Source organism: Lissotriton vulgaris, chromosome 7 (assembly GCF_964263255.1).
Source record: "Lissotriton vulgaris chromosome 7, aLisVul1.2, whole genome shotgun sequence".
In the NCBI taxonomy this organism is placed as follows: domain Eukaryota; kingdom Metazoa; phylum Chordata; class Amphibia; order Caudata; family Salamandridae; genus Lissotriton; species Lissotriton vulgaris.
The window spans coordinates 1317359372-1317387166 of NC_141695.1; the positions used below are offsets into that span (position 1 = coordinate 1317359372).

The 27795-nt window shown below is 43.8% G+C and overlaps 1 protein-coding gene across 2 annotated transcripts in view; it reads left to right on the plus strand.

Moving 5' to 3' along the window:
- LOC147703583 (uncharacterized) overlaps nucleotides 1-27795 on the plus strand; it is a 1699045-nt gene that overhangs the window by 1624322 nt on the left and 46928 nt on the right. For both annotated transcript variants that reach the window (XM_086931923.1, XM_086931924.1), the window contains exon 27: nucleotides 19233-19402. In XM_086931923.1, coding sequence (XP_086788049.1) covers nucleotides 19233-19402 — 170 coding nt within the window. The remainder of the gene's footprint in view (nucleotides 1-19232; nucleotides 19403-27795) is intronic.

A 27795-nucleotide genomic window follows, 5' to 3' on the forward strand; every position in this document is an offset into this window, starting at 1 on the left:
CCTTGTCTTTGGACTTGACGGGCTCTTCTTTATAATCTGTCCGTCCTCTTCTTTCTGATTTCAGCGAGGAAGTCTAAAAGATCGAGAGGGACGTGTATCATTATCTTGATATCTGTCAGGTTTTTTCAAATTATCCCTATTTCTGAGGTTATATCTTTTCTCAGAGGGCTCCAGTTGTGAAGACCTACCCCCCGTTCTGGAGATCTATCTCTCCGTTGGGGAAACCTTCCTCTGGACTGAAACTGTTTCTCTTTAGGAAGAGTCTGTCTGGTAGTTTCCCATTTCTTTTTAGGAGTAATTAAACTTTTTTTAATGAAAGATGTTTCAGAAATTTCTGTTAATTGTGGTTTTAGTGGTTTCCCACCCAAACTATATCTACCTACTTCTTCATAGGATTTTTCAATTATTCTGGCAAGTTCAAAAGGTTGTTCTGCTATATCTGTTTCTTTTAATTTTTGGCGGATCGCCACTGATGCCGCTTGTCCTTTTATGTTGGCTAGTAGTATAACCGAGACTTGTTTAAAATCTTTCAGTAATTTCATACCTAGATTTAAAGCAGGCTCCGGACCGTATTCATTTTGAATCTGTCTTAGTATGTCTGGTATAACCACCATAGATGGAAAACCATGTGTTTTTGTGTAGAAGCAACGACTTCCGCAAGTGTCACAGTTTCCACATGTGGTGCGATCCCCTTTGGTAAACAGATTGCCAGAATTCTGTGTTTTTCATGAGGTGTACTATCAGGGAATACTGCCTCTATTTGAGTAATCTTTTGAGCCAACCAGAATGGAATTTGTTCCCGTTTTGCGGGTAATTTACCAATGACTGATTGTATAGTCTGTGGTGTAATTTTGTTTGTATTCCCCTGGCGAGGGGTGTGCTGTGGAATATTTATAGCAGGTTGGACTGTTAAAGTCTGCATGACATATTGGACTAACTGTCTATGTCAGCTGAGCTAATAGTTCTCTATCTGACATATTCTCGATGTCAGGATGTGGTGTATAACCAGCTAATACCGGCCATGTAGCTCCTGGTCTACCTAGTGGACCGAGCCTGGTAATGTAATTTTGATGTTGTAGGGCGCCATTAAACCAGAGCTGATGCTCCTGATATGTTAGTGGAATATCAACGTCCTCGAAAGGAACGTCTTCCGCTGGGTGTTCCTCTGCTTTGTAGTAGTGGAACTTCGTGTGTTACAGCATTTGCTGCTGGAAAAGTTATCCATGAATAGAATACCTCTGTCTGCCGATACTCATGTGCCTCTATTACAAATATAACTGTACCACCTCTTGATGATACTCCACTATTTATTAGTTTGTAAGTTACAACCTTTCTTACATTTACCGGGATGATTACTGCATCCGGGTTGTTTTGCTTAAGACTAGTTGAGTTGCTATTCTAGCTCTCTCCCTTTCGTCTTCACTTTACGACATTTTGCTGACAGAAAGTTTGCAGAGCAAGTTTCAAGAAAACAAAGATTAGGTGCACAATATTTTGGAACACTCTATCCTTCAAAGTTAAATAAACCAAAAACTAATACATAGGATTCTCGTCCTACTTAGTTCTGGCGGATACTAACCTTTTACCCACTCCAGACGTCTATTGTTTTTACGGAAAAAGAGGTCTGTGTGAAAAGCACGACTGAGTTACTCTAGTATATAGTGTTAAATTATCGCCTTACCAAACGTTGGGCACCATGTAGTGTAGTTCCTATATTCCCAATAGGCTCTGCGCATTAGAATAACATAAACAATAGTTTAGACGTAGGACTGAAGTCGACTAGGTCTCCAATGAATATGTTAGACTTAATTGTGAATGCCAGCTAGCTCAGAGGTCACTAGAAACTTTCTCGAATAAACAAGAAGGGATTAGTTTCTGACAACCATATAACATGACAACTTTGTTCCCCAAGAATAAGAAATATATCTTCAGAGTCGCAGAAACAATAGATGGCTATTTCACTCAGTCAATCATGCATGCTTCGTTTCACCAGGGTTTTTGCAGAGGAATAGAGAGACAGGCGTTTTCAATAAAAAGGTTATTTATTGAGCAGTCTTCTTTCTCATGCAAGAGAAGTGAATTTCTACAATCGTAATACTTGCTAAGTAAAGTGCGTACAGTAAAAAGAGTATTATGAAATAATACTGTAAAAGCATGATATGGTTTCTAAGCCATAAGATACATAAAATAGATAAAATATATACAATGATTAATAATGACTAAAAGTACTCAACTGGTGCATCTAAAATATGCCTGCCCCGGTGTACCTAACCTAAGTCTAGTACAAGGGAAGAAGTAAGTGAGGTGTAGCTTTGAGTTAAATAGTTTCTGCCAAGAATCTATCCAAAAATTCTCTAAGGGTCTAATCAGCTCCGTACCTTGGTTATAGAATGAAGGAGGTCTTGTATCTCTCTCTCAGGACTCGATCTCCCAGTAACCCGCAAGGGTAGCAGGGAAACACTGGAGCTGGATTTCTCGGCAGGAGAAAAGACAGCGTCTCTCTCAGTGCGTCAGCTGGAGGGTCGGCTTCCTTCGTCACTCGCTACAGCAGGGCGTCGGGCAAGTAGTCAGTCGATCTGCTCCAAACTACTGTGTGTTTGCTAGGGCAGATGTGGGTATATTTATACCTGGAAGGTGCTGAGTTTGACGTAAGGGTGGACATAATAACGTCACTAAGAACTCGAAGTTTTTTACACCCTCCAGGAGTTCTGGGACAAATCAATACTGAAGCAGGGGAAATTCCCGTACTGCTGAAGGCTGGTTGTCTTCAAGAACTCGTTGTACTCTAGGAGCTTAGTGGAAGTAGCCATGCCGTATTCAGACTGCATTGGCTGTGTCTAAATATGGTTATGATTCTTATGCCTATATAAGGATATGATAAGTTATACCTATATAAGGGCATGAATCAGGAAAATTACACTAGAGTCCTAGATTCGTTTACAACAACTGGATTCTCAAGCTTGGAATCAATTCTATATCAGTGCTAACCCAACTCAGGGAGGGAGTTCAGAGATGAAAGAGATGAAAGTAGCAAAGTAGAAATCTAGGAGCATATTTATGAGACTCCGGCAGCACAAATCACAAACTCATATCTATGAGGCCATGCAAAGCCACATTGCGTGGATTTGAATGGCCTCATAGATATGGAGTAAGGCAAGACAGCGCAAATCTCTGCGTTGCATTACTCTGTGCTCAGGAGGTGTTCCATGCAGATTAAGGTGTGTTTTCACATGCAACACCCATGGATTTTAACACATCCACAGATTTACAGGAGAATGCTAATCAGGGGAGGTGCCAAAATCTTAAACCTCTTGAGGTAAGGTGAACGAGAAGAAATAACTTTATTTCTCCTCATTTATTTCCTTGGTCTATGTGTGTTGCATTCTGCAGCACACAGAAAGAGGAAAATGCCTCTTAGGATTGTTTTTGTGCAGGAAGGTGCTGCTTCCTGCACAAAAACAATCCTGCACGCAACACAGGCACCCTTGCACCATGGTGCAAGGGTGCCTGCGTAGACACTAGGCTGTTGAAACGGCACCAGCGCAGGGTGAAAGGACAGAAATGCACCTTATTGCATAAATGCAGTGCATTCCTGCCCTTTCACTTTGACATAGGACAGAACAGCAATCTGACTTGCTGCACTGCCCTACGCCAAACCCCCATAAATGAGTGCCCTAGTTTCATTACCATTGTAAAATAAGTGTACAGAAACCAGGCAGAGACGTTGTAATGAAGGTGTGCACTGACATCCACATGGCTGCTTTGCAAAACTATGCCTGTGAACTGTTATCTGAAATATGAAGCTGTAGCAGCTTTTTCACTTTTAAGGAATACAAGATCTTATAGCATTAAGGGCAAACGTTTTGGGCCTAATTATGTTAATACAGGATTTATTGCACTTGATCAAATTTGATACCTTTGGGTTCAGAATTTATTGAGTGCCATAAATTCTGCCTATTCTGAGCATTGCCATTAAAAATAGGGCATAAGATGATGATTTTAGCTTTCTAATGCACCATAATCTGAATTGCCCTGTATTTAGCAATCATTTGCCCTCAGTAAATTGTGGGCACGCAGAGTTTTCTATAAAACTCAGAATTTTGGCATGTGCGGTAACAAGAGTTGGCTCACAAGCCAACACTTAACAGTATCATTCCATAAGTTAAACTAGAACAAGCACAGTTTCCTGGAAGAGACAGTCCGATGAAGCAGAATGCGTATTTGGTGACAAACTTAAATCTTGTATCAGGTTAAAACGCAATATCAGTTAATTTCACTAGCTTAATCCTCACAGTTTAGAAAGGTTATTTCTGAAAACGAAGTAGGCTAACCCAAACATAGTAAGAGGAGTTCGGAGACCAACATTCACTATATACAAAAAGTAATGTAATAACTTATATACCCCACTTGTAGTTCAGTTTCGTTTTTAACCCTGGGCGTAGTTGCTCTACGCGTAGCAATGCAAAGTGCACTTCGTACTACGCAAGCTATGTGTAGCTACGCGGACTGCGTAGTGCGGTAGGGAAAATGCTGTTCGCACTGATTGCTCAGTGCCGGATGCTTGTCCGCACTGTGCAATCATTGCAAACGGCATCTTGCGCAGTGCAAGCGGTCGTTTTCTGCTGCGCAAGTAGATTTGTACTCAAGCGGCAGCTTTCTCAACGTGGACTGGTAGTTTCTCATGGCGAGCGGTTTCGAGCATACGCGACCACTAGCAATGAGAAACCTGACCTCCCCGCGTTGAGAATATCGCCGGGAGGTATATTTTCCACTCTCGCTTTCGGCAACTTGATGTTGCTGATCGCGAACGAGAAAAAAGTCTCGCCGGGTTGTTGATTTTGCTAGCTCGCGGTCACCAACTTAACGTTGAGGACCGCGAGCAAGCAAAAAATGCCCTCTATACGTTTTTGCACAGTGCTACGTGCAATTCGCATAGCAAGTAGCTCAAACTACGCAAACTACATGAGCGTAGCGTAGTCCTATGCCCAGGGTTAATCGTTTTGTAACAGTAAGGCTGGGGTCAGACAGTTTAAGGTGTGCTGTCAATCCCACTGTCCTGTGTAAGATTGCACTAGTATGTAGAGAATACTAGTCATTGCCACAGCAAGAAACCAGGGCCATGATCCTGTCCCACCAACACCGTGTGTACGACACTAGGGATAAAGCGGGGCGGCTGTCGGCCTGGCTTGGTCGGAAGGCAGCTGAGGCTAGATGGGTTGCGAGATCGTAGGAGAAGATGGGGACACCCTTACCGCACCCTAGACATTGCAATCAGTTTTCAAGATAATATGCAGCCTACTATAAGGTGCAGCCTTTAGCAGATGCCACCCAAATAGAGAATTACGTGGAGGTCATGGTCCCCACTTTGTTGGGAGATGAAATGCATACTCTAGAGAGAGAGGTTGTATTATCAGAAGTCTTAACTGCCATTAGTCAATTAAAGACTGGGAAAACCCCAGGCCCTAATGGTTTATAGGCTGAAAGTTTTAAAAACAACGCTGGGATCCTTGGTCCACACCTACTTAAGATGTTTGGTGAAGCTACAGAAACTCTCCCTTTTGGACCTCCGTAGTGCCACTATTGTAGTGATTCACAAACCAGGTAGTCCAGAAACGCAATGCAGCTCTTACTGACTGATATTCCTCTTTAACACTGAGACCAAAATACTAGCCACTATATTGACTAACAGACTGATAACAGTCATCAGTGATCTAATACATCTAGATCAATTGGGCTTCATGCCAAAAGGTCTACTAGATTTAATCTCCACCGATTATACAACTGGATTGAGGCAGTCCGGCATAGGAGAGACCCCCCCCCCCCATATAATCCTGTTATTTGATGCTGTACATTGGCCCTTCCTGAGGCAAGTATTGGTAAAGTTTGGGTATGGCCCCAACTTTATTGACTGGGTTGACATAGTCTATAACAACCCAGTTGCTAGAGTCAGAGAGAATAATGAGATGTCTACTGAAATACCCATAGAGTGGGGCACAAGACAGGGATGCCCACTACCACCCTTTAATTAGCTCTGGCAATCATAGTCAGGTCCCACCCGAGCGTAGAGGGATTTATACTAGCGGAGGAAGACCTAAGTGGTGAACAAATATTGTTATATGCAGACCATATCTTTCTATATGTATCCAGACTAACTGTGTCACTCCAGGCCATATTCCTGATAGTTGACAGTTATGGGCCACATGCAGCTTACCAAATTATTTGAGACAAGTCCAGTCTATACCATGCGGGTGGTCCCCTTAACGAACAGAGCTGTCCAGGAAAGCTATGTATTGACAGGCGGAGATTTGAATATTTGGGTATCTACGTGACCCCTAACATTAAAACTAGTTTGGATTACAATATTCGTAGGGTAAGTCATGATTTTAATGAGGACGTAGAAAGATAGAAAACACTGCCATTAATATTAGGACAGGTGGCTATGTACAAGATGGTGTCACTCCCAAAATTCCTAAATGTCCTTCAAAACACCTATCGTAAGATGCCCGATGATGTGTTTACTAGGATCGACAGTGAAACCCGAGCACTATTGTGGAATGAGAGACATCCTAGGGTGGCACTGGGAACACTACAAAGGAACCAATATAACAAGGTTATTTACCTCCCCAACACCTGGGCCTATTATTGAAATGCACACTTATTTGTGGTCACCGACTAGGGAAACCAACCCAACATGTGCGCTAGAGAGGACCCAATTTCGGGTGAGTTTGTATCTACATTTCATATACGGGGGTTTGGGGTCACGTAGGTTGTTGACCGCGACTCAGGTGACCATCGCCGTGTGGAAAGGTTAGTGAAATGGAACAAAAGATTGTCACCGGTGATGCCCCTGTGGATAGGAACACGATTAAAGGAATCTGGAAAGTTGAAGGGCTTTAGGAAGTGCGACATAGTTGGCATCTCCAAATTGGGAGAACCTATTGAGGAGGGTACACTGCTTCCCTTAGGCCACATGCAGAGGGAATACCATCTACGCAATGCCCAATATTTTAAATACCTGCATTTGCAACATGCCAGGCAAGCAGAAAGAATAGTAGAAGACCTCCAGGATTATGCCCCACTAGAGGGGAGGTGTGGCGATGCGGCAGGATCCTTCATACATACAATATGTCCATGCCCAGAGATCAGTTCATACTGGCACAATATAGTGGAGGAACTAAATAAGGTACTGGGTGTCAACCTACAGATGGACCTCATGTTCGTCCTATTATGTGTACCCACAAGAGTAGACGTACCTAGAAGTAAACTCGTTTTTGGCAACCTGGGCATGGTAGTAGCAAAACAAGACATTGCATGCTATTGGGGAACCCTGAGCTGCCTACCCTCAGGGATTGGAAGTTGGTAATTGTAGGAGGGTAGGGTCCTTTTAGCATGTTACCCCACTTTTTGCCTGGTGTTGCTGTGTTTTTGACTAGTCTGACTGGGATCCTATTGATCAGGACCTCAGTCACTGCACCTCTCACGACAGATATGTTTCCTTATATCTGAGGTCACTGCACTTAAAACCTATAAGGCACCCTTATGGCAGGCTCTTCAGTCCTGAGGGCAGGGTGCTTGGTTATAAGTGTGAGGGTGCCCCTGCATGAGCAGGACACCCCTACAAACCCAGGAGTCGATTATCTAGGATTTGTAAGTGGTCAGCTATTTTAATACATATAGTGGACATCAGTCATTTTTAGATGTCTTACTATATATTGGCTGCATCGAAACCAGTCATGTTTGGTATCAAACATGTTGGAATCCTACTTCAACACCAATTCCAGTGTTGGTTGCAGGATCCCATGTACTGAGGGGGCTCCCCTACGGTACCCTCTGTATTCCCGGTACCAGGCTTTCAGGGTCTAACAGAAAGCTAGTGCTTCTACAGACCACAGACACGATTCTGCTCTCCTGCTGCTGAGCTGAGCTCAAGCAGGGAAAGGTAGAACAATAGGTTTCCTGTCACAGGGAGGTGTGACCACCTCCCAGACAGGACTTATTGTATTGGGCTGGGGTGGGTTGCCTGCTAGCGCCACCAGACTGCTTTGAAGGGCACATTTGGTGACCTCCTTGCATACTCCAGTTTGAGCCAGTTCAGGGAGCCCTTGGCTCCTGCTCTGGCACCAAATTGGACAAACTAGGACGTGGGAGTATCCTCCCTTTGTCCAGCACCTCCCCTGGAAGGGACACCGAGTCTGTCCAACCCTTTCCCTAGGGTACCTAAGGGCTTACTTGTGGGTGGCTCTCCAGATTCGTCATGGGAACAGACTCAATCCTGAAACTACGTCACTCTTATACCGTCTGAACACTTGGACTTCGTTCAACTTCGCCGGTAACCAAGACTGCATCAAGGAAGACTCCTGCTGCTCCTGGTCTCGTCATTCTGAAAGTCTTTCTTAATCATCTGTGCCTGTGCTCCAGTCAGGTTATGTTCTAGCCCTGTGGGTATCAAGGACACCCGAAGTAATCTCACTTGGAGTGAAGGAGTCACTCCCCTGCATTTGTAAACACCACAAGGAAGCTGACCGTTCTGCTTCTCCTGTCGTCTCATGCACTTCAAAATGCCCAGAAACACATGGGGTGGTTCTGCAACTCTCTCATGCCTGATCTGTCCTCTCAGCAAGTTTGAGTCCATTATCCCTCGTTGGAACCGCTGGAACACTGCGTCGACTTGCCATTGTTAAGGCTTGTTGGCTTTGCACTTCAGAGATCTTCGGGCTACAAGAAGCTCCAGCCTCCAGCATCTTATCTTACCATGATATTTGTCCTCACCACATCCTCTGCACTGTGGGCCTGCATCTTTGGTGAGCTGCTAGAGGTCCACCTGCAACTCCTGTGCCGCTGGCCTGTGGGTACTCTCGAGGGTCTTATGTGGCTTCAGTGGGCTCCACTGCTTGCTCAGGCCTGCTCTGACTCTCCTGCACTTGGTGAGTCCCGTGGACCTTGCTGGTCCCAACCCTGCACCTTCTTTGTTTGCCATTTCTGTTGCTGCTGCCAAGCCTTGTTGGGGTTCCTGCCAGACACAGACCCCCCTGGTTCTTGACTCCCAACGTAGGACAGCTAGTGAACGGCTCCTGGTCTTCCACGTCGTCGCCTGGTCTCCACATCTACAGCAACAAGGGCACCGTCACCTCTCCTGAAGTATCGAACATCCGTGGGTATTGCTTCCGTGCCTCCTGGTCACCTCCAAGTGGCATAGATTCTGTCCCATCTGCTTGCAAGATCTTCTCGTCTGGCACGTTGTAAATTGGGGGATTAGGTCCCCTTCAATCCTGGGGGTCCCTGGTGGCCAACTAGCCCACCAAGTACCTCCAGTAAGTGCCACAGAGCTGTGCTGCAGAGATGTGGTTCGAGGCCACACCCCTTTTTACACCAAACTGCAAACGCGGCTTCTGGTACACTTACTGAAGTTATGTTATCTGCTCTGTACCATTGTAGTATTTGGCAAGTGCACAACTTGCTTTCCGGTTTCTCTTCATTGCCCCACTTTCCCTCTCCCTGTCCTGTTTGTGGACTGTTCTATCCTTTTCTTTGAGTGGAAGTTTTAGAATGGAACATTTGGAGAATGTGGGCTTCCCCAAGGGCATCAAGGGTACGTCCATTGACAAATTTCCAAAGAGATGTATTGTATCCTGGATCCCAGAGGACAGTTATCACCCTGTTTCATTGTGGAGAAGGTCCATAGGTCGCTAATGTCTGCGCTCCCGCCTGGGGTGCTCCCTCAACCAATCAATATTAACTAAGATCCTTAACTGCAAAGACAGGGATGTTATCCTCCATACTGTGAGAAAGAAAGGCTCCACATGTTTCCAGTCCTCTAGGATCATCATCTTCCCCGACTATACAAGGCTGGTACCGCGGTAATGCAAATCTTCTGAGGCAGTCAAACAAAAGCTGTGAGAAACAAACTTACATTATTTGCTCCTTTTTCCGATCAGACTACTGGCCATTCACACCTCCAAATCCTTCTTTTTGGACACTCCAAGGCGGTTTGGGAGTGGGTGACAGAGCAGCGTGCCCTACATGACAGCATGCCCCCTCTGGGATACACAGTCCCAGGACAAAGATACGAGTAACAGATTTCACCAATAGAGCCACAGCAAGCAGAAGATACTCCCGTTTTTACCCACTATTGTTAGACCTCCAGTGGTACAGAGTATTGTTCTAAGCAGAATAGATTATTGTAATGCACTACTTCTAGGTGCCCCAGCCTCTTTGACAAAGAAATTACGAAGAGTACATATCATGGCGGCTAAGCTGGCATTAAATTGGCCACGTGGAGCCTCGGCCTCCCTGGCCCTTAAGGACCTACATTGGCTGCCCATTGTGCAAAGAGTCCAATTTAAGGCACTCTGCATTGTTTACAGGGCAATACACAAAATTGGGCCTAAAGTTCTACAAAGAAAATTTGTATGGTACTCTCCTGTTAGATCCCTGCGCTCTTCCTCTGCGAACCTGGTGCGTGTCCTCCTTGTCAAGAAAGTCCGTATGGGAGGCAGATCTTTCAGTTTCACAGCATCCAGACTTTGGAATGCATTACCTCTGGAGCTTAGACAACTGAACACCTCGTCACGCTTCAGGAAGGAACTGAAAACCAGATTGTTCCCTAGAGACTAGACTGCTGCCTATCTCAGTTCTGATACACGCTGATTGGTAATCTAAGCGCCAGGACACCCCTGGGGTGACAGTTGCGCTATACAAGTGTACCTTACATTACAATACATTACAAGCAGAGAGGGGGGGCACAGTGAGCGCATACCAATGGGTTCCCTGCCTGCTCAACCATGGACACGCGAAGCCCTGCACATGTGCACAGCCGCAAGGCCACAAACAACACCAGTTTCCCTATAGTGGAGGGTCTTCTTGGCCTGAACTTGACCCAAGTAGGCAAGTGTGGTTGAGCGTGGGACTGCAGTGCCCCAGAGGTCACCCATCGGACTACAGAGGCATGTCATGCCAGCAGCGCGAGATCCTTCTCTCTGAGTTTTATCGCAGGGTGACATGGTTAGATTTGGGAAGGAAGCGTGGGGGGGTTTGTTGGGATGGTTTGGCCAGTTGGCCACAATTTATTGTACATCAGGCAGGCAGAGATCTTGATGTCCTGTTATCCTATCCTGATTACATAAAACAGCAGCAGCCCTATTTCCCAGAACCTGGGAACAGTAAAAAATATAAAATCTGCAGTGGTTCAAGGACACGATTAAAAAGAAAACAACTGATACAATATGATCAAAACAAAAATGTGTAATTCAAATCAGCAATTAAAACAAAAAAACAAAAAACATGGTAGCTACAATAGATTTTATTGTAGAAAAGTCTTTTTGTTATTTAAATTATTCTTTGTAAAACAAAACAATACAAAATCCAATCTAAAAAACTGGTGGGTGCAAGGTTACACTCAACCAACGTAAAAAAACAAATCACAGTTGAAACAAAAAACAAACACAATGGCGGAGGACTAAGATCCAAATATTTGTCTGTATTATAACAAGAAAATAATGCAATAATTGCTTCCTCTTGTTTTGCCAAGGGGGAACGTCAATGGTGTTTCAACCTTAGTGATTTGTTAGGTCATCATCAGGACATATCTCATTATTGAGAGCAACCATCGGGTTTAATCTAGATTTTATCTGAAAACAAATAAATGACAATATATGTAAATATAGGGGTACCAAGAAGAAAGGACCCAAACCAAAGGCAGGCCCAATATAATTAAGCAATGGACAAACTACAAAAAAGAAGAATTAGTCCATCATGCATACCAAGTTTACAGTAAAAAAAGAGAGAAAGTCATCACCAACTAGGTCTAAATTAAAATCCACTACTAAAATGTGAAATACCATAAGGTGCAAGCAATACATGAACAACCTAAACTACTTAAGCACGGACATCCCCAAATTACATTCCAATAAAAAGAGTGTATGCCAACCATAAAATATTATAAACTCCAGTGCAAACCAAACAGTTACTCAAAAATGTATTTAACTACCTTTTATCTGATCCTAGCATGTGGAAGGAACACTGCAGCCCCCAGACACACCATGCGTCCGTATGGCCCTTAAAGTATGACGTGGAATGTCAGTTACATAAATTACCTCATAAAGTGGGAGACTGTGCTGGGCTTTGCGAAATATCATGCCACAGACATTTTCTTGCTACAAGAAACTCATCTTCTGAGCACCGATGTCCCTTCCTAGCTCAGTATGGGTAGACTAAGGGCTCTCGTGGGTTGGCCATTTTAACTCACAAGCGTCTGCCCAAGGTGATCTCCTGCAGTGCAGTGGATCCACAGGGAAGATATGTCATGGTAGAGAGAGCCATTGCGGTGCAGGTCTACAATCTAGTCAGTGTTTATGTTCTCCTCAGATGCCTAGTCCCACGCTAGACGCAGTGAGGACCATGTTGACAGGGCTTCCCAGGGGCATCAGGGTGGTGGGAGGAGACTTTAACATGGTGATGTCCCCATCCAAATACAGCTCCAGGGAGCTATAATGCTCCCATTTAGTGGACTCGCATATGGCCAACTGGATGTCCAACCTTGGACTCTGAGATGCCTGGCGCACCTGTAATCCTCACATACAAGCATTTACTCACACCTCTGCCATGCACCGAATCGACCTCCTCTTTATTCCTGCCTCTGACTTAACCCACACCACAGCATCGGTCATCCTTCTCAGGGGGATACCAGACCATTCCGCAGTGATTGTCCAGATAGGCGGTGGAGGATTGAGGAATGTCCCATTTGGCGACTCAATGCGTGGAGCCTCACTGACAGTGATGCTGTTGACTTCCTCTCACAGGAACTTGATGCTTTCTTGACTCTGAATGTGAGTTTCTTGGAGTCCCTGGGGACTCTCTGGGCGGCTGGCAAAGCTTACATGAAGGGTATCGCACAAACCATCTTTCAGGCCTGGGACAGGTAAAAACTGTTGCAGATTAATGGGCTAGAGGTCCAAATCCCTCTCGGAGAGGAGCATTAGGAGGGAGACGAAACTGAATCTCATCAAACAGCACTTGATAGACTGTCCCTGAGACAACTGCGCCTCCACGAGACCAGGCTGTTTGGGATTGCCTCCAAAAGTAGAGTATACGGATGAGGAAACAAGTCAGAAAAACTATTAACCTGGCTGTTGACCCACAGCTTGGCTGACAGGGTGGTTTCTAGCATTGTGGACCCTGAGAGGGGAAGGGTATTAGAGTTCCGGGAAATTACTTCCGGTTTGCGTACTACTACTGCACTCAATACGCAAAACACCCAAGACTACTGCCCAAGTCTTCTTCCCCTCTAATAGCAGACCTACCGCTGTCCACTCTATCAGTGTCAGAAGCGAGAGACCTGGATGAACCCATAACTCCCAAAGAGATTAATGCAGCCCTCACAGATGCGAACCTTGGCAAGATGCCAGGCCCAGATGGTTTCCTGGTAGAGTACGACCGGAAACTCTGGAAATCGTTGCTAACTCAATTATTGACTCTTTACGATAAAGCCATACCAAACAGCCATTCTCCTGACAAACTGAATGATACGTCCATAGTGGTCCTACATAAGGCAGGGCCTCTCCCCCCCTGATGACTGCACATCCTATCGCCCAATCTCCCTTATCAACAGCGAGCTTAAAGTATACACATGGTTTTGGCTAATAACCTTACTAATGTCATACACAAGATAATCAACCCGGACCAATGCGGGTTTATGCCCCATCCCAGTACGAGGTACGGCATTCGCAGAATGCAGGCGTCCATAACCTACTGTCATCAGCTCCTGGGGTTTAATGCCGTTCCCCTCATTGACTTTGGGAAAGCATTTGATTCCCTTGACTGGCATCTCCTATAGGGTGCCCTTTGTTGCTTGGACTTTGGGACCCATTTCTTCTATGTTCAGACACTATATGCTGGCACTAAGGCTCTGGTACGGGTGAACGAGCTCCTATCATGGGCCTTCCCAATTCTGTGGGGCACAGACAAGGATACCCCCTATCCCCACACAATAGAACCTTTGGCAAAGTGAGTCAGTGTGATCTGTAGGTCCATAGGTTTCGATGGGGTGAAAGCCTGGAGGAGGATAGCATTTATTTATAAGCGCACAATGTCAGGCTCTTCCTCTCTGACCCACTGGTCGTGGGCCCTAAGTGGCTTCATATGATGGATCTATACAGGCAGGTTTCCGGCAACCACTTTAAATCCTTCCTGGTCCCGCTCACCTGTACCCTTTGGGGCCAGGACTGGTGGGCATGCGTGCCCATAAGCAGATTGAGTTTTTCTATATCTCTGCATTTACATCTCCCTCCTCCTCACACATGCCTGGTTCCTGAACCTGATGCCAGTGGTCAACAAAATAAAGAAGAACACGGAGAGGTGGACTTTCTTGCCTCTCAACATCCTAGGGAGAGTGGCCCTGTACAAGATGATGGTTGGACCACACTTCTTATATGCAGAAAGAACTATTGATGGATAGAATACAGAACAATGTCATACATTCACCCCAGTACAGAGATCTGGGTCTAAATCCATAGTTTTTTTGCTCACCATCCCATTCCAGTTTGGACCCAGCCATATGCAAATCAGTCTTGACCCTGCGCCCAATGGGAACAGTCCAGCCTGAACTGCCAGGCCAGGTCCTCCCTGGACTGGAAACAAGCATCCTAGGACCGGTTCGGGGTTTCACCCCTCTTCAGCCAGGATAGGGCTGGGGGTGAATGTTTTGAATTGTTCTGCATTCCGTCCATCAATTGTGTATCATTTGCTACACTTCTTATATGTGCAGGAATTTCTTTATCCTCTCCCCAAACACTGGTTCATCAGCACACAGGCGACAGTGCGCTCCTTTTTATGGGCCAACCAAGTACTGCACATCGCTTTCGGGAAATGTGTACAATCGTCCTTTGACAGGGGCCTGGTGGCTGTCTTGCTTTTTCTTCGGAACACCTGAGCAAGACTTCAAAATTCCAGGTCACAACGTGAACACTAATCAAAATAGGACTCTACACACTTTAGAATACCCAAATACTACATAAACAAAGCTCAACAACCATGTGTCAAGTAAATGTAAATATTTATTGAACTCATTCCCATATATCAAATGTCAATAATCAACATGTAAACATAATGAATAAAGTGAATGTATATACACAAGAATAAATGCATTTACACCATAATAAGTAATTAGAACTTGGAATACTTCACCGGCTGTCTGTTTAGCATCATCCTTGCCAGCATGACTAGGGAATCCATTGACAGTCTTAGGCAGGAGGGTCTCAACTAGGCACAAATGCCCTGAGCAGCGCATCTGCTCCCAGGAGAGTTTATGCCAAAGTGCTAAGAGGTCTTCATCTTTATACTCTTACTAACATGGAGAGAGATTTCTAGAAGCTCTGCTTCCGTTCATCTGCACTGTAGGTGCTTGCTACATTCTCTGCGCTGAGGTCACTCAACTGAGCTGGCCTGGCTCCGATGAGAGCTGAGGTAGAATTCTTCACATTCTCATGCTTTGACACTGTAGGCATCCCAAACATCTGTTCTAACAGCTTATCTTTCTCGCTCAGTGAAGTGAGAAACATAAACAATCTGTAAGTGTGCAAGTAACCTGAGCCTGCCTGTGTTCGTAGCTGAAAGACAGGGTCAGACAGACACAAGATGAAACCGTAATCACAGATGTAGTTAGAGTAAAAGGGAGCCAATTGTCAATACATGATCTCACAATGTATAAATGCCTGTAGCATTACACTACTGGACCTCCCAACTTGTGGTCCTGAATGAGTGGCGTGAAAGTAACAATAAGGGGGAGTGAGAGAGTTTATTGGATTCGTTCTCCCTATCAGTACATGCATAAACAGTAAGAATCCAACTTTGAATGGAGAGTGTTCCCTACAGTGGTGGGGAGCACACAGTGTGTGTAAAATACCCCTCACACACCAAAAGGACCCTTGGTGTCATGCTTCATCATAGGGGTCTTCTCACCCCTCTACGGGATGCAGCGTGTTGCAACCCACGGCTACGCCGGAGCACTTACATTTGTATGTATGTGTGGTGCATGTGAGGGTTTCAAAAAAATATAATGTGCCTGAGTGGTGGGGTTATCAAGTGAGTGATAGTAAAGATTAAAAAGGACCTGGCTTGTGGGGTAGACAAAAAATAATTTTTAATGGGCCCCCGGGCTGGTACTACTAAAAACGTGAAGTTAGGTATTTATGCAATATAATGGGCATTACCTCCTGTGTACGTCGACATGTTTCGGAGTGTAAACTCCTTCTTCAGGACGGGGTGCACAAAACCCCTACCCTACTCACGTATGTTTACAAAAAAATTGATAAATATAGAAAAGGGCAGGCTAAATGTACCTACAACTTGAAAGTCAATGGTTTCTGCCACTTGCAAAACTTGTCTAGACCATCTGAAATGTCTCATGAGCCTCTTAACTTATGGGTTGTCGTACCAAACTGCTACGATCTGGAGGAGAGATTCACTCCTTCCTGCCCTGTACGCGGCTCTGCTGTGAATGCACAGCGGAGCCGCGTACGGGGGTGCGTAGAGGGGTGCGAAGATCCTGAATGAGTGGCTCCATGGCAGCCGAACTGACCGGTCTTACAGGCAGAAAATGTATAATGTGGGAGACCATCATGGACCGACTATATGACTCACCTGGCCCTTGTCTCCCCCAACCTCAATGGTGGCATTTGAGGTGTGGCAGTCTGCGCTGGAATAGACTGGCTGGGATGGGAGACTTACATTCCAGACCCCCCTTCCCCCTCTGGAATGGCAACTGGCTTTGCCAGGTGGTCAATTTGACAAGGTTTAGGAATGGGGGACCTTATTGGTATTTCTTGACTAGGTGATGTGTGGCAAGGGTCTCATATGCGGTTCTTTCTGGACCTGAAAAATGACTTACAGCCACACCGGTTACAGTTTTAGAAATTACTGCAGCTCCGTCACACCTTGCTTTCGCATTGTACGTCCATTGAGGAGGCACTCAAGTTTAGTCCACTCGGAGCCAGGGTGCTTATGGGCCCCCTGGAGCAGGCCGGTATTTCCTGGTATACACAGATCCCTGGTTCTCAATTACCTAAAGCTATTCTCCCCTCTGTGGGTGTGTTGGGTATACTCGGTCGACAACCTAGATGATATGGAATGGAGGGAGTCACTCATGGCACCAAGAGAGTTACAATATACTCCAGGCTCCACATGATACGAGTGAATTTCTTAACCCCTTTGCAGCTCTGGAGGGCGGGTCGGCTCCCATCTTGTGCTTGACCTCTCTGCAATGATGAGGCTGCTCAATCGCTAATGGGCCTTAGTTTTTGGGGTTCTGGTTGTGTATTGGGTCAGCCAGTGGAGTGTTCATCTCACATAGCGCTCCTGGGTCTTCTAGAGGATCCTAGTGAGAAGCGGTGAAACAGATACCTTGTAAAAATTCAGAAATTGTTAGCCAAAAGGTATATTGCCAGTAACTGGAACTCGGCCACTGCTCTGGCCTTAGAGGCTTGGTGTATGGCTATGGACTGGTGCGCAAAAATAGAGGAGCCCATTTACGCAGCGTGGGACTACCTCAATAAACATCATAAGATTTGGGGGAAATGGTGGGATCATTTTGGATTACAGTTCTTGCTTAGTTGATTATGTATGTGTTTACTATGCTGTGACCATCATGGATCATTTGTGTTGTAGTGAGTTGTTTTTAACTAAAAACAAAAAGAATCAGTTTGTCAAAAAAACTGTAAAAGGTGAAAGGACTACACTATTTTGACTATATGTTTGTATTTTGTTCTTTCTTACCCTTGACATGATGAAAAGTAGCTATTTGGCCTAGATGAACGTCATGTTCAATGAGCTCTTGGTGTGCTATTTTGATGTGTAAAAGGTCCGCGAGAGGGCATTTACCAGGGGCCGTATTTATGAAAAAAAGTTGTGCAGCAAGTCACCTTGCTGTGCTGACTGGAAGGGAAAGGGAAGGAATGTGTTGCATGTACAAGAATACCGTGCATTCCTGCCTTTGTCCCTGCCCTGGCGCCGTTTTGGCTCCCTAGCGCCAATGCAGGAACCTAATAATCCTGCGAGACATATTCCTCATTCTATGTGTGATGCAGAATGCAGCATCCATAGAAAGGAGAATTAACAAGGAAAAATAAAGATATTTCTCCTTGTTACCCCTTCCCTGAGAAGGCGTATCTTGTTGGTGCATTCCCAGGTCTACCACTTTTGGTAAATCTGGAAATACGTCAAAAACTATGAGAGTTGCATGGGAACACCCATGCAATGCCCATGGAATGCCTCCCCAGTGCTCAGTATCGCAACGCAGTGATTTGTGTTGTGTTGCGTTAATCCAGATCTATGAAGCAACTCAGGGCTACACAAGGTGGCCTTGTGTGGCTTCATAAATCACATTTTGGTTTTGTGTCGCACTTGCACCACGATGCGTGATGCAAGTGGTACACAGCCCCTTTCATAGATTTGACCCTAGATGTTTATGCATGTCTTCAGCAGGTTACGTGCCCTTTTGCCCGGTGATTAGAGGTGGGCCATATGCAGAGTGTTGTGCATGTCTGTGCTTGGTGTGTCCTCTTGGCAAGTGCAGTTGAGAGACCAACAAGATAGGCATTATAGGGAATGCCAGAGCAGTGTTGAATGTATGTGGGATGTTCTGTCTATAATGTATTTATTTATGGATAAGACAGTTCATTTGCAGTTGGCAGGTGGCATATTAGTACAACGTAATCCTTAAAAAAACAAGCTTACTGATAGATGCAAATATATGGTTACAATTTTAATTACAATTTATTAATTGAAAAAACATTTATTATAGCAATGTACATGCGTAGTAGGAATTGCATAGTAGAATCTTCGTGGTCAGAGGACCTTTTGTAACCATATGGAAACCCTCTTTGAAAATATTGCCTTTAGCAGTTTATCGATTAGTGCTTTGTTGACTCCAAACTCAGCCAGTCTACAGTTTCTCCAGGAGACTCAGTCAAATTGTCAGCAAAAAAAGGCCTAAGGGTTCATCTATGCTGAGCTCATTAAAGACCTGTGTGCCTGGTCTTTCTCAAAGTTTGAGCAGGCAGGCCATCCAGTTCAGGCTTTACAAAAGAGCTTGGTATGTCTCGAAAGAGAATTATAAATGTGGTGAAGTGTGTCAAATGGTTACCATTAATAACTGCTTTATTGGAGGTGGTATTCAGTATTAATTACCTGGTTAATGTATTCATGTCAACTCCTAATGTTTTTTACTTTCTGATAAACAGTGCCACTTCCATTCCCGCAAACCCTCCAGGAAGTTGAGTTGCCGCTGATCAATGCCCAGAGCTGTGACACAATGTACCACGTCAATTCGGGTGTGTCAAGTAACACCATCATTGTTCAGGACACCATGATATGTGCAGGCTCTGCAAGAGGAGGAAAGGACTCCTGCCAGGTGAGATTGTCTGCCTTCTATTTTTATTATTCTTAACTTTTACTATCATACTCGTTCTTGACAATTCCCCTTGCACCACAGATGTTCTAAAGATTTGTATTAAAAGTCTGGGGCTTTGTGTCAGCAGAGACCTTCAATAGACAACTCTTAAAAACCTGAATTGACAATCTATTTTGTCAGTTAAAAACGAAACACTAGATGTTGGTCCACCCTGCTTGAGGTAAATAATTTTTATTGAGTAAATGAGAAAGTACCAAGTTTTACAAGCATCATAAGGAAGAGAAATAACATTTTAAAAAGAGAAATATAACGAGTAAAATACAACCTTATTCGGGGAATTAAAAGAAGAAATCTAGATACCTATTTATTATTAGTTATTTATATAATTTTTGAGAAGAAAGAAAGAAAGAAAGAAAGAGAAAGAAAGAAAGAAAAAAAGGAAAGAGAAAGAAAGAAAGAAAAAAAGGAAAGAGAAAGAAGGAAAAGAAATGGGAGGGAAGGGGGTAGAGGAAACGAAGAAAAGGGAAAGAATAAAGATAATTAGGTATTAGTGTAAGGATGAGTGTGTAGATAGGAAAGTAGTAAAGGGTAACCAAAGTAAGTCAGACTTGATTTTTTGAGGTATTGAAGAAGTTGAAACAGTAGAAATTCTATGTTTGTCACAAATAAAGTTCCACCATGTTAGCATGCATATTTTAGAGTTATCTTTCCAGCAAGTGAGAATACCTTCAAATGCAAAAAGCTATGAAGAGGTCAAGTCATTTCAACTTCAACATAGTATCATGAAAATCAGCAGACATGGATCCAAGGAAAACATTTTGAACTGATAATGGAATACAAAAAGGAAATATCTTAGAGCATTTGGACCATACGGATTTCCAAAATGTAAAAACATTAGGACAATTATAGAGTAAATAGAGTAGAAGACGTGACCAGCGTAGAGGAGAGTAGGAAGGGTTAATTTTACGTATAAATACAGGTGTCCGAGGTGCTCTATTATATAAGACAAATAGCGATTGTCTGACATTAGCAGCTTTAGAGGTGTTAAAAACGTTGTGCCATAGTTTGTCCCATCCTTGAATCGAAAGTGTCAGCAAAAGTTCTAATTCCCAAGCCTATTCAATAGATGTTTTTGGTCTTTCAGAATTAGGAGTAGATAGGAGTTTATATAAAAGGGAGGCTTTCAAGTTAGAATCAGGAGAAATATTATACAAAGGAGTCAAGGGGGAAAATGGAATGACAGTGGGTGGAAAATGTTTTTTGATAAAAATACTTGGAGTTCTTGTGACAGTTGGGAATATTGAGATAAACAAGAGGAAGGTAAATCGTAACGTTCCTGTAAAATGTTGAAGAGTATAACAGAATTATGAGAAACAAGTTGAAGGACATAAAAATAGTCTTCTCGGAGGAACATGGCGGCCGCCAGCTAAACGGTCGCGGCCCAGCTCCCCTGTGGGTCTATGACTTTCTGCTAGTTTTTAGAATAAACAAAATGTGCAAAACGGTGCATCCCTTTTAGATTCTACCCCCCCCCCCCCCATCTCCAAATACCGCTGGATCCTTGCTGGGCATGTCCCTGGAGTTGAACTGGGCTTCTCTTGGCTCCCCGCGGATTTTCAGAGCGGGCGGTGAGAGGAGCGAACGGGACGGCGCTTGCTGTGGCCGACGTTGGCGCTGGGAGGAGGCTGCCCGAACGCGGAAGAGGCGCGACTCCACTCTGCTTCTGTTCCGGGTCGCAGGAGGGAGAGCTAGTGGGAGCATTAGCTCGCTCAAGCCAGTATGGGGGATTACAAAGACGAGTGTGAAGGGAGTAGACTGTAAAGCGGACGCCGACATTAAGGTAGGGAGTCGGCACTCTCTTTCTTTTCCGTCCAGTGAGGATATCAGCCCTGGGAAACATAATAAGGGAGCACAATCCCATTGTGTTGTGCAGTATCTCGAGTATGGGGGTTTTAATCTACCACAAGGAAGAAAGGCAACGACTATTAGGGTACCAACCAGGTGTATGGATATAGAAGGTACACTTGGTGTTGGAGTAGGTAGTGTGGTTAGCCCCAGTAGTAAGGAAAAAAACCCTGACTTTAGAATAAATAGATATACATTACGCGCCAGGGCAGTTTTTGATCCAACTAAAGGAAAGCCTGTCTACCCCTCGCGCATTTCTCCCCCAGTCTCTGAAGTAAGGGCTTGTGTAAGACGGGGCAAAGCTAAGGGGAGTACCTCTGAAGAGTGCATAAGCGTTAAAGGCAAGGGTAAAGGTAAAAAGGGGGTTCCCCCTAAAATAAAAGTAACCCCTTCGCTTAAAACCTTCTATAAAGTTATGTATACCACTACCACTACTACTTGCTCTTCCCAGTCTATCCCTGTAGTTAACGCCACAGGAATATTGAACCAGGGGTATTCCTTGGGGGCCCCTATTATGTCGAAAATTGCTAAAGAAGGGAGCTCAGATATGCCATCAGATTTGGTGGAGGTCACGAAGCATCCAGTAGTTAGCCTGGTAAATAGATATTCAGCACTGGTGGCCGATGAAACAGATAATGTCACTATGGAACCAATAAAAGCCACCAATGCTCCTAACGCAGCACAACCTGATATAGCACATAGCTCTGTTATTACTAAGAATGTAGATGCGGAGGACATAACAGATAAATCTGGTACAACCTCACGCTCACTGGCGGATATACTTCTTGCTATGAAGGATGAAATCACCAGCAGATTTACGGTGTCTGAGGCCAACCAAGAGGAGATGCCTAACAGATTTTTAACTTCTGAGGCCAATCAGGCAGCAATTCAAGCATCATGCGAAGCGCTAGCTAAGAGACTGGATGAGGTCACCCTAAGAACTGAGGCAATCGAGATGGAAATCCCTGAAATTAAGGAATCTATGCGTGCTACTGAAGTGGAGGTAATCAAGCTGTCTACTCAGAATAAAGAACTAAAAGAAGATCTTGAGCATCTGGAAAATCATTCGCGGCGGAACAATTTGAAACTCTAGAATGTTCCGGAAGCTTTGGAGGGGTCTGAAATCAAGGGGTTCGTAATATCTCTCTTGAACGGTACAGTGCTAAAGAGTTCACCAGAAGTAGATCTTGTACATGAAATCCAGAGGGTGCATCGCGATCCCTTTAGAAGGAGCCCCGCGAAACAGAAACCCAGAAAGATCTTAGTTAATTTTCTAACGTATTCTGTGAAGGAGCAGATCTTGTCTTCCGCTCTGAAAGAAGGCTCCATACTTTTCAATAGCTCCAATCCTTTCACTTTTCAAATTAGATCAGATATCTCACACACGACAGCAACTAGGCAGTGGGAGTTGGGGAAAAGGTTGGAAGAGCTGAACAGTATTAGGGCCAAGGCTCAGTTGAAGTTTCCAGCACTGCTTCGGGTGATGGGGAACAATCACATATACCAGATTAAAACTGGCGAGGAGGCAGACGCTCTCATAGTAAAGATCAGAGACGAGAGGGGAGGGAAGTAGGATCATGGGGATGTTTTTTTCATTTTGCACCATATACTATGCTTCTAGCAGAAATTCAGTTAATCTAGAAACGTTTATATTATCCCACAGGGGAGAGAGGGCCAAATAGGCGTTTGCCTATTGGAAGGGAGGGTTCCTCATAGGAAGTGGGGATATGGGGGCACTGGGGTTTGGAGCGGAGGGAAGGGGGGCACGAGGGTGGGGAGCAGTGGGGAAAAATAAAAATATTTAACCTCATCTCAACCTTAGGTATGGAATATCACGCCATGCAAGGCAGTCAGTTTTTGCAGGTAGAGCAGGGGAATGGTAGGAAACCAAGGCCTAGGGGATAGAAAGGCCATCTTTATCTCTTGGAATGTTAATGGGTTAAGGTGCCCCCGAAGACAGAGGTTAATCTTTAAGTATTTAGAGCTTTCAACCGCCCAAGTCTGTATACTACAAGAGACTCATTTGAGTTTTATAGAAAGTAGTGCAATTTTCTCCAAGGTTCCTTGGGTAAAATGCTTCAGTGTGTCACATCAGACGTCTCAAAGTAGAGGTGTGGCATTTTTGATTAAACATTTGTTCTATAAAAAAAACACAATCAGATTCTACTGGAAGGTGGTTGGTAGCCCAATTAGCATTTGAGAACGTAGACTTAACGTGTGCCTCATTCTATGGCCCAAACATGGACGATCCTACCTAAATATATAAATTACAGTCAATATTGATATTGGAGTTGCCGCCCTATGTCATCGGGGGCAATTTCAATGTTTTGTTGGCTCCATCAAAAGACAGATCCAATCTGAGTCACTATGTAGGAGCAGTAAAGATATGTCGAGCCTTATTGAATATGATGCATGATATGGATTTGATTGATCTATGGAGGGCTCAAAGAGGTGATCAACATGGTTTTACGTTCTATAGTAAAAAACATAGTCATTACTCAAGGATTGATCTGAAGTGAGTCTGCCCTTGATAAATCCAGATTGGTCGGATTTTATAAGTACGGGTATAACATCTTCTAGTCTAGAGGCAAGGATTTTAGCAAAAATGTTGCAGTCATAATTAATTAATGATATTGGCAATAGTTTTGACAAAGGGAGTGGTCTTTATCAGGTTTGGGGATGATTATAATGAGGGCATCAAGAAAGGAGCCTTCAGGTTTGGAATGTAATAGAAAAGAGGTGGAGAGATCGTGTAAGTGAGGGGCAAATATATGTGAGAACGAGGAGATAAGTTCAAAAGAGAAACCATCAGGACCAGGGGCTTTAGCTATTTTTAGAGATTTAATTGCATCTAAAATGTCCTGATGTGTGTAGCGGGGACGGAAGAACATGAAGTACCCCTACGTCGGGGTAAAGACGGTTTTATTTTTAGATAGTCACGTCTTTTGAGGATAGCCAGTTTTGCCCCTCAGTACTTGTGGGTTTTTTCAAGTGAAAGAAATCAACAAAACAAAACAAGAATGGCACGAGGAGTCCTCCTCTTCTTCCGGGCTGCAGCCGTCCTGTCCTACACGTCTGGTCAAGGCAGGGAGTGTGCTCCGAATACCCCAAAAGAAACAGAAACAAATCCACGGGTCAGTATCATGTCCCGTTTATTTTATCACACGAGGGATGGGTGTGAGGAAGCACTCTGGTGCACCGGTGAACAGGCAACGAGGGCGCAAGGATGTGAGGAGTGGTGGTGAAGGGGGGTTATTTACAGAATATACAAGAGGAGGCGGTGAGCTGTAACGTTCTCAACCCTCCGGCTTCTCCTGCCTCCCCTCCCAGCCCGAGAATCTTGCCCGTACCTGGGTCAGCCACGCTCCTCCGGGGGCGTGGCTCGGGGATACGTTATCCTGTTGGCCTCCTGGCTTCTGCTCCCCGTCTCTTCTTGGGTCCTCTTCCTCCCGGCTGGATGGCTGCTCCTGTCGACTCTGGCTCTCCACCGCTTCACTGCTCCACCGTCCTTCGTCTTCCGCACTCCGTACTTGATGCCGGCCAAGTGTCTTCCTGGCGAGAAGAAAACAAAGGGGTTGAAAGTTTCTGGGCTTCCCACCAGCCGCCCCATTGGCCTGTTGTATCCCTGCTGCCCTCGTGACAATGTGATATATCTTTTTCCAAGAGAGCCATAGCATCTGGTATAGAACAGGGGGAAGAGGCCATCAATAAATTATTGAGTATCATTTACCCGAGAATTAGTATCATCTACATATAATGAGTGACAGTAAGACTGAAATGTGTTGACAATGTCTGAGTCAAAATATAGTACGGTGTTATTGAGGGTAATACGAATAGGTTCAACGGATTTCCTTTCTGATTTAACTATTAAATAGTTGGCCAACATTTTACCTCCTTTGTTCTGGCCCCCATGGTATTTGGATTTTATTTTGAGTAAGATATTACAGACAATAATTGTAGCTAGTTTGTTTAAATCAGATTTAGCCTTGATGAGGTCTCGTAGGTGAACAGGAGTATAATAAGTGTGTTCAAGGGTCTTGATCAGTTTGAGGGTGGGAAGACATTGGGAGTTTAATGATTTTTTTCTGTTTGGCAGTATAGGAGATAGTGAATGCTCTAAAAGAGGCTTTAAATGCATCCCAGTTGTTATGTACAGAAGTATCACTTGATTTATGAAGTTGGAAATATTCATTTATAAAGCAAGTAGCATCGGAAATGTAGGTTTGATCAGATAGCAAAGAGTTATTGAATCTCCATCTAGCGTGTTTAGGCATAACAAGGGATAAATCAAAATTGACTGAAACAGGGGCATGATCAGAGATAAAAATTGAGCCAATCTCAGAAGGATTTCGAAATCAAAATGTAGTTGATACGAGACATGGTATGATGTACATTTGAAATAAAAGTGAACTCTTGTTTGTCAGGATTACAAGTTTTCCAGGCATTAAAGAGTTTACTAGAGGCAATAGCAGTTTGAAATGCTTCATGAGATTTGTCAGGTTTGAATTTACAATCCGATTTCCTATCGGGAAAGGGGTCCAGCCAATTGTTGAAATCTCCAGCAATAATAATATTGGAATTAGTGATTGAGGATAGTTTTAGTTTAATAGCATGCCAAAAGTCTTGGTCAAACTTGACTGGTCCATAAATATTAAAAAAAGGTGAGCTGTTTATGATGGACCATGGCATTAAGTATTACCCATCGTCCACTCATATCATTTTCAGGAGATAAAATTTGTATTTTCAAAGACTTATGATAATACCACCCTTACGATTAACAGCTGGAGAAAAAACAACCTGACCTACCCATTGACTTTTGATTTTAAGTGATTCAACATCATTACAGTGAGTTTCTTGCAAAAAAGCCATCTGACAATTAAGTTTTGATAGGTGAGAAAATACCTTTTGACGCTTGAAGGGGTGACCCAGACTGTTCCAGGAAACAACATTAAACATATTGATGTTTAGGAAATTGAGTTACAGGCACAATGATGACGAATTACAGGGATATCAATGGAAACAAAAAGACAACGATTGTCAAAAATCAGGTAACATGACAGTTATAATAAACACATAAGGAAGTAAAACAAATATACACTCATGTAGGTATGAGGGTAGGAGACAAGAGGTAGGAAAGAAAAGGGGGAGTAGGAGGGAGAATACAGAGATAGAGATAATAGAAAAATAATAAAAGAGATAAAAAAGAAGAGATAGATCAAGGATATAATACCAGATCTGAAGCGAGAGAAAAAGAGAACATGAGTTGGGCATGTCCACACTCAAAAGCAAGAACAGCAATGACGAAAAAAGAAATTAGGAGAGGTAGAAAGTATAGATATTTAGGCCATGTAATTCATAATTGGAAAGTAGAGAGAGGATAATACGAGAAAAAATAATTATCTAACAATTTCATGACATTGAGTATTTGTGTCCTATGTGACTTTGTAATGGATTGCAGGATTAACCTTAATTTAGATGGATGTTTAAATGAGCGAGAGACACCTTTGTGGGTAATTTTGCAAAGACAAGGATGTAGAATGCCATAGCTGATGTTCATGGATCTCAATTGTGGGCGAAGAGCTAGAAATTCTTTCCCTCTAGCATTTGTAGCGTTGGAGAGGTCTTGTGAGATGAAGATATTGTGTCCAGACCAGACAAGACAACTTTTTTCTCTAGAAACTTTTAATACGTGCATTAGGTCAGTCAATTCTAGAAATAGCATTATAATACCACAAGGTTTGCTAGAGTGTGTCTGAAGATGTCCAAGACGGTGAGCTCGTTGGATATTGAGAGGAGTGGAAGATTAAGAAGGTCGGACAAAAATTTCTTTAAAAAAGAAAGATGATCAGGACATTCAGTGCTTTCAGGTACGCCATATGAGATTTTTCCTTTGGTTGCGATTTTCGAGGTCTTCGGTATGCAATTTCAGTTTATGAATTTCTTGTTCCTGCAATGGTACTTTGGTGGCCAAATCCTGTAGATTACTTATACATTGTTGCATCTCAAACATTTTACCGTCTATGTTGATCCAACGATCTTCAATCAACTGTATTTTTTCATTAGTGGCATTCATGAATGGTTTTAATGCACGCAATTCGTCTAAAATTGAGTCCAGGACTGGATTAGAGGATGACTGAACTGGAGATGGAGGGTCCTTTTTGACTCTTTTCGGTTTGGTGCCAGATAAAGATGTTTTTCGTAAGATTAATAGGATCGCTGGCCATCTTGACAATATGATCCTGTCGACGAGGAAGTCTTTTAATAGCAGAAAGCCTTGCCAAACATCAAGTGACCAATGTTAGAGAGTTGTAAACAGGTTCAGACACTGTAGTTGGTAGACACCACGGTCAAATCCCAGGTAGTATGAGTATAAAAGCATAGTAGGCATATAGAGTAATAAAGGTACCCACAGATTAGCAAATATGTAAGGGAAGCGGGATGTGAGATATCTTTTAAAGTAACATCTCAAGGGCATGTGTATATTTTCA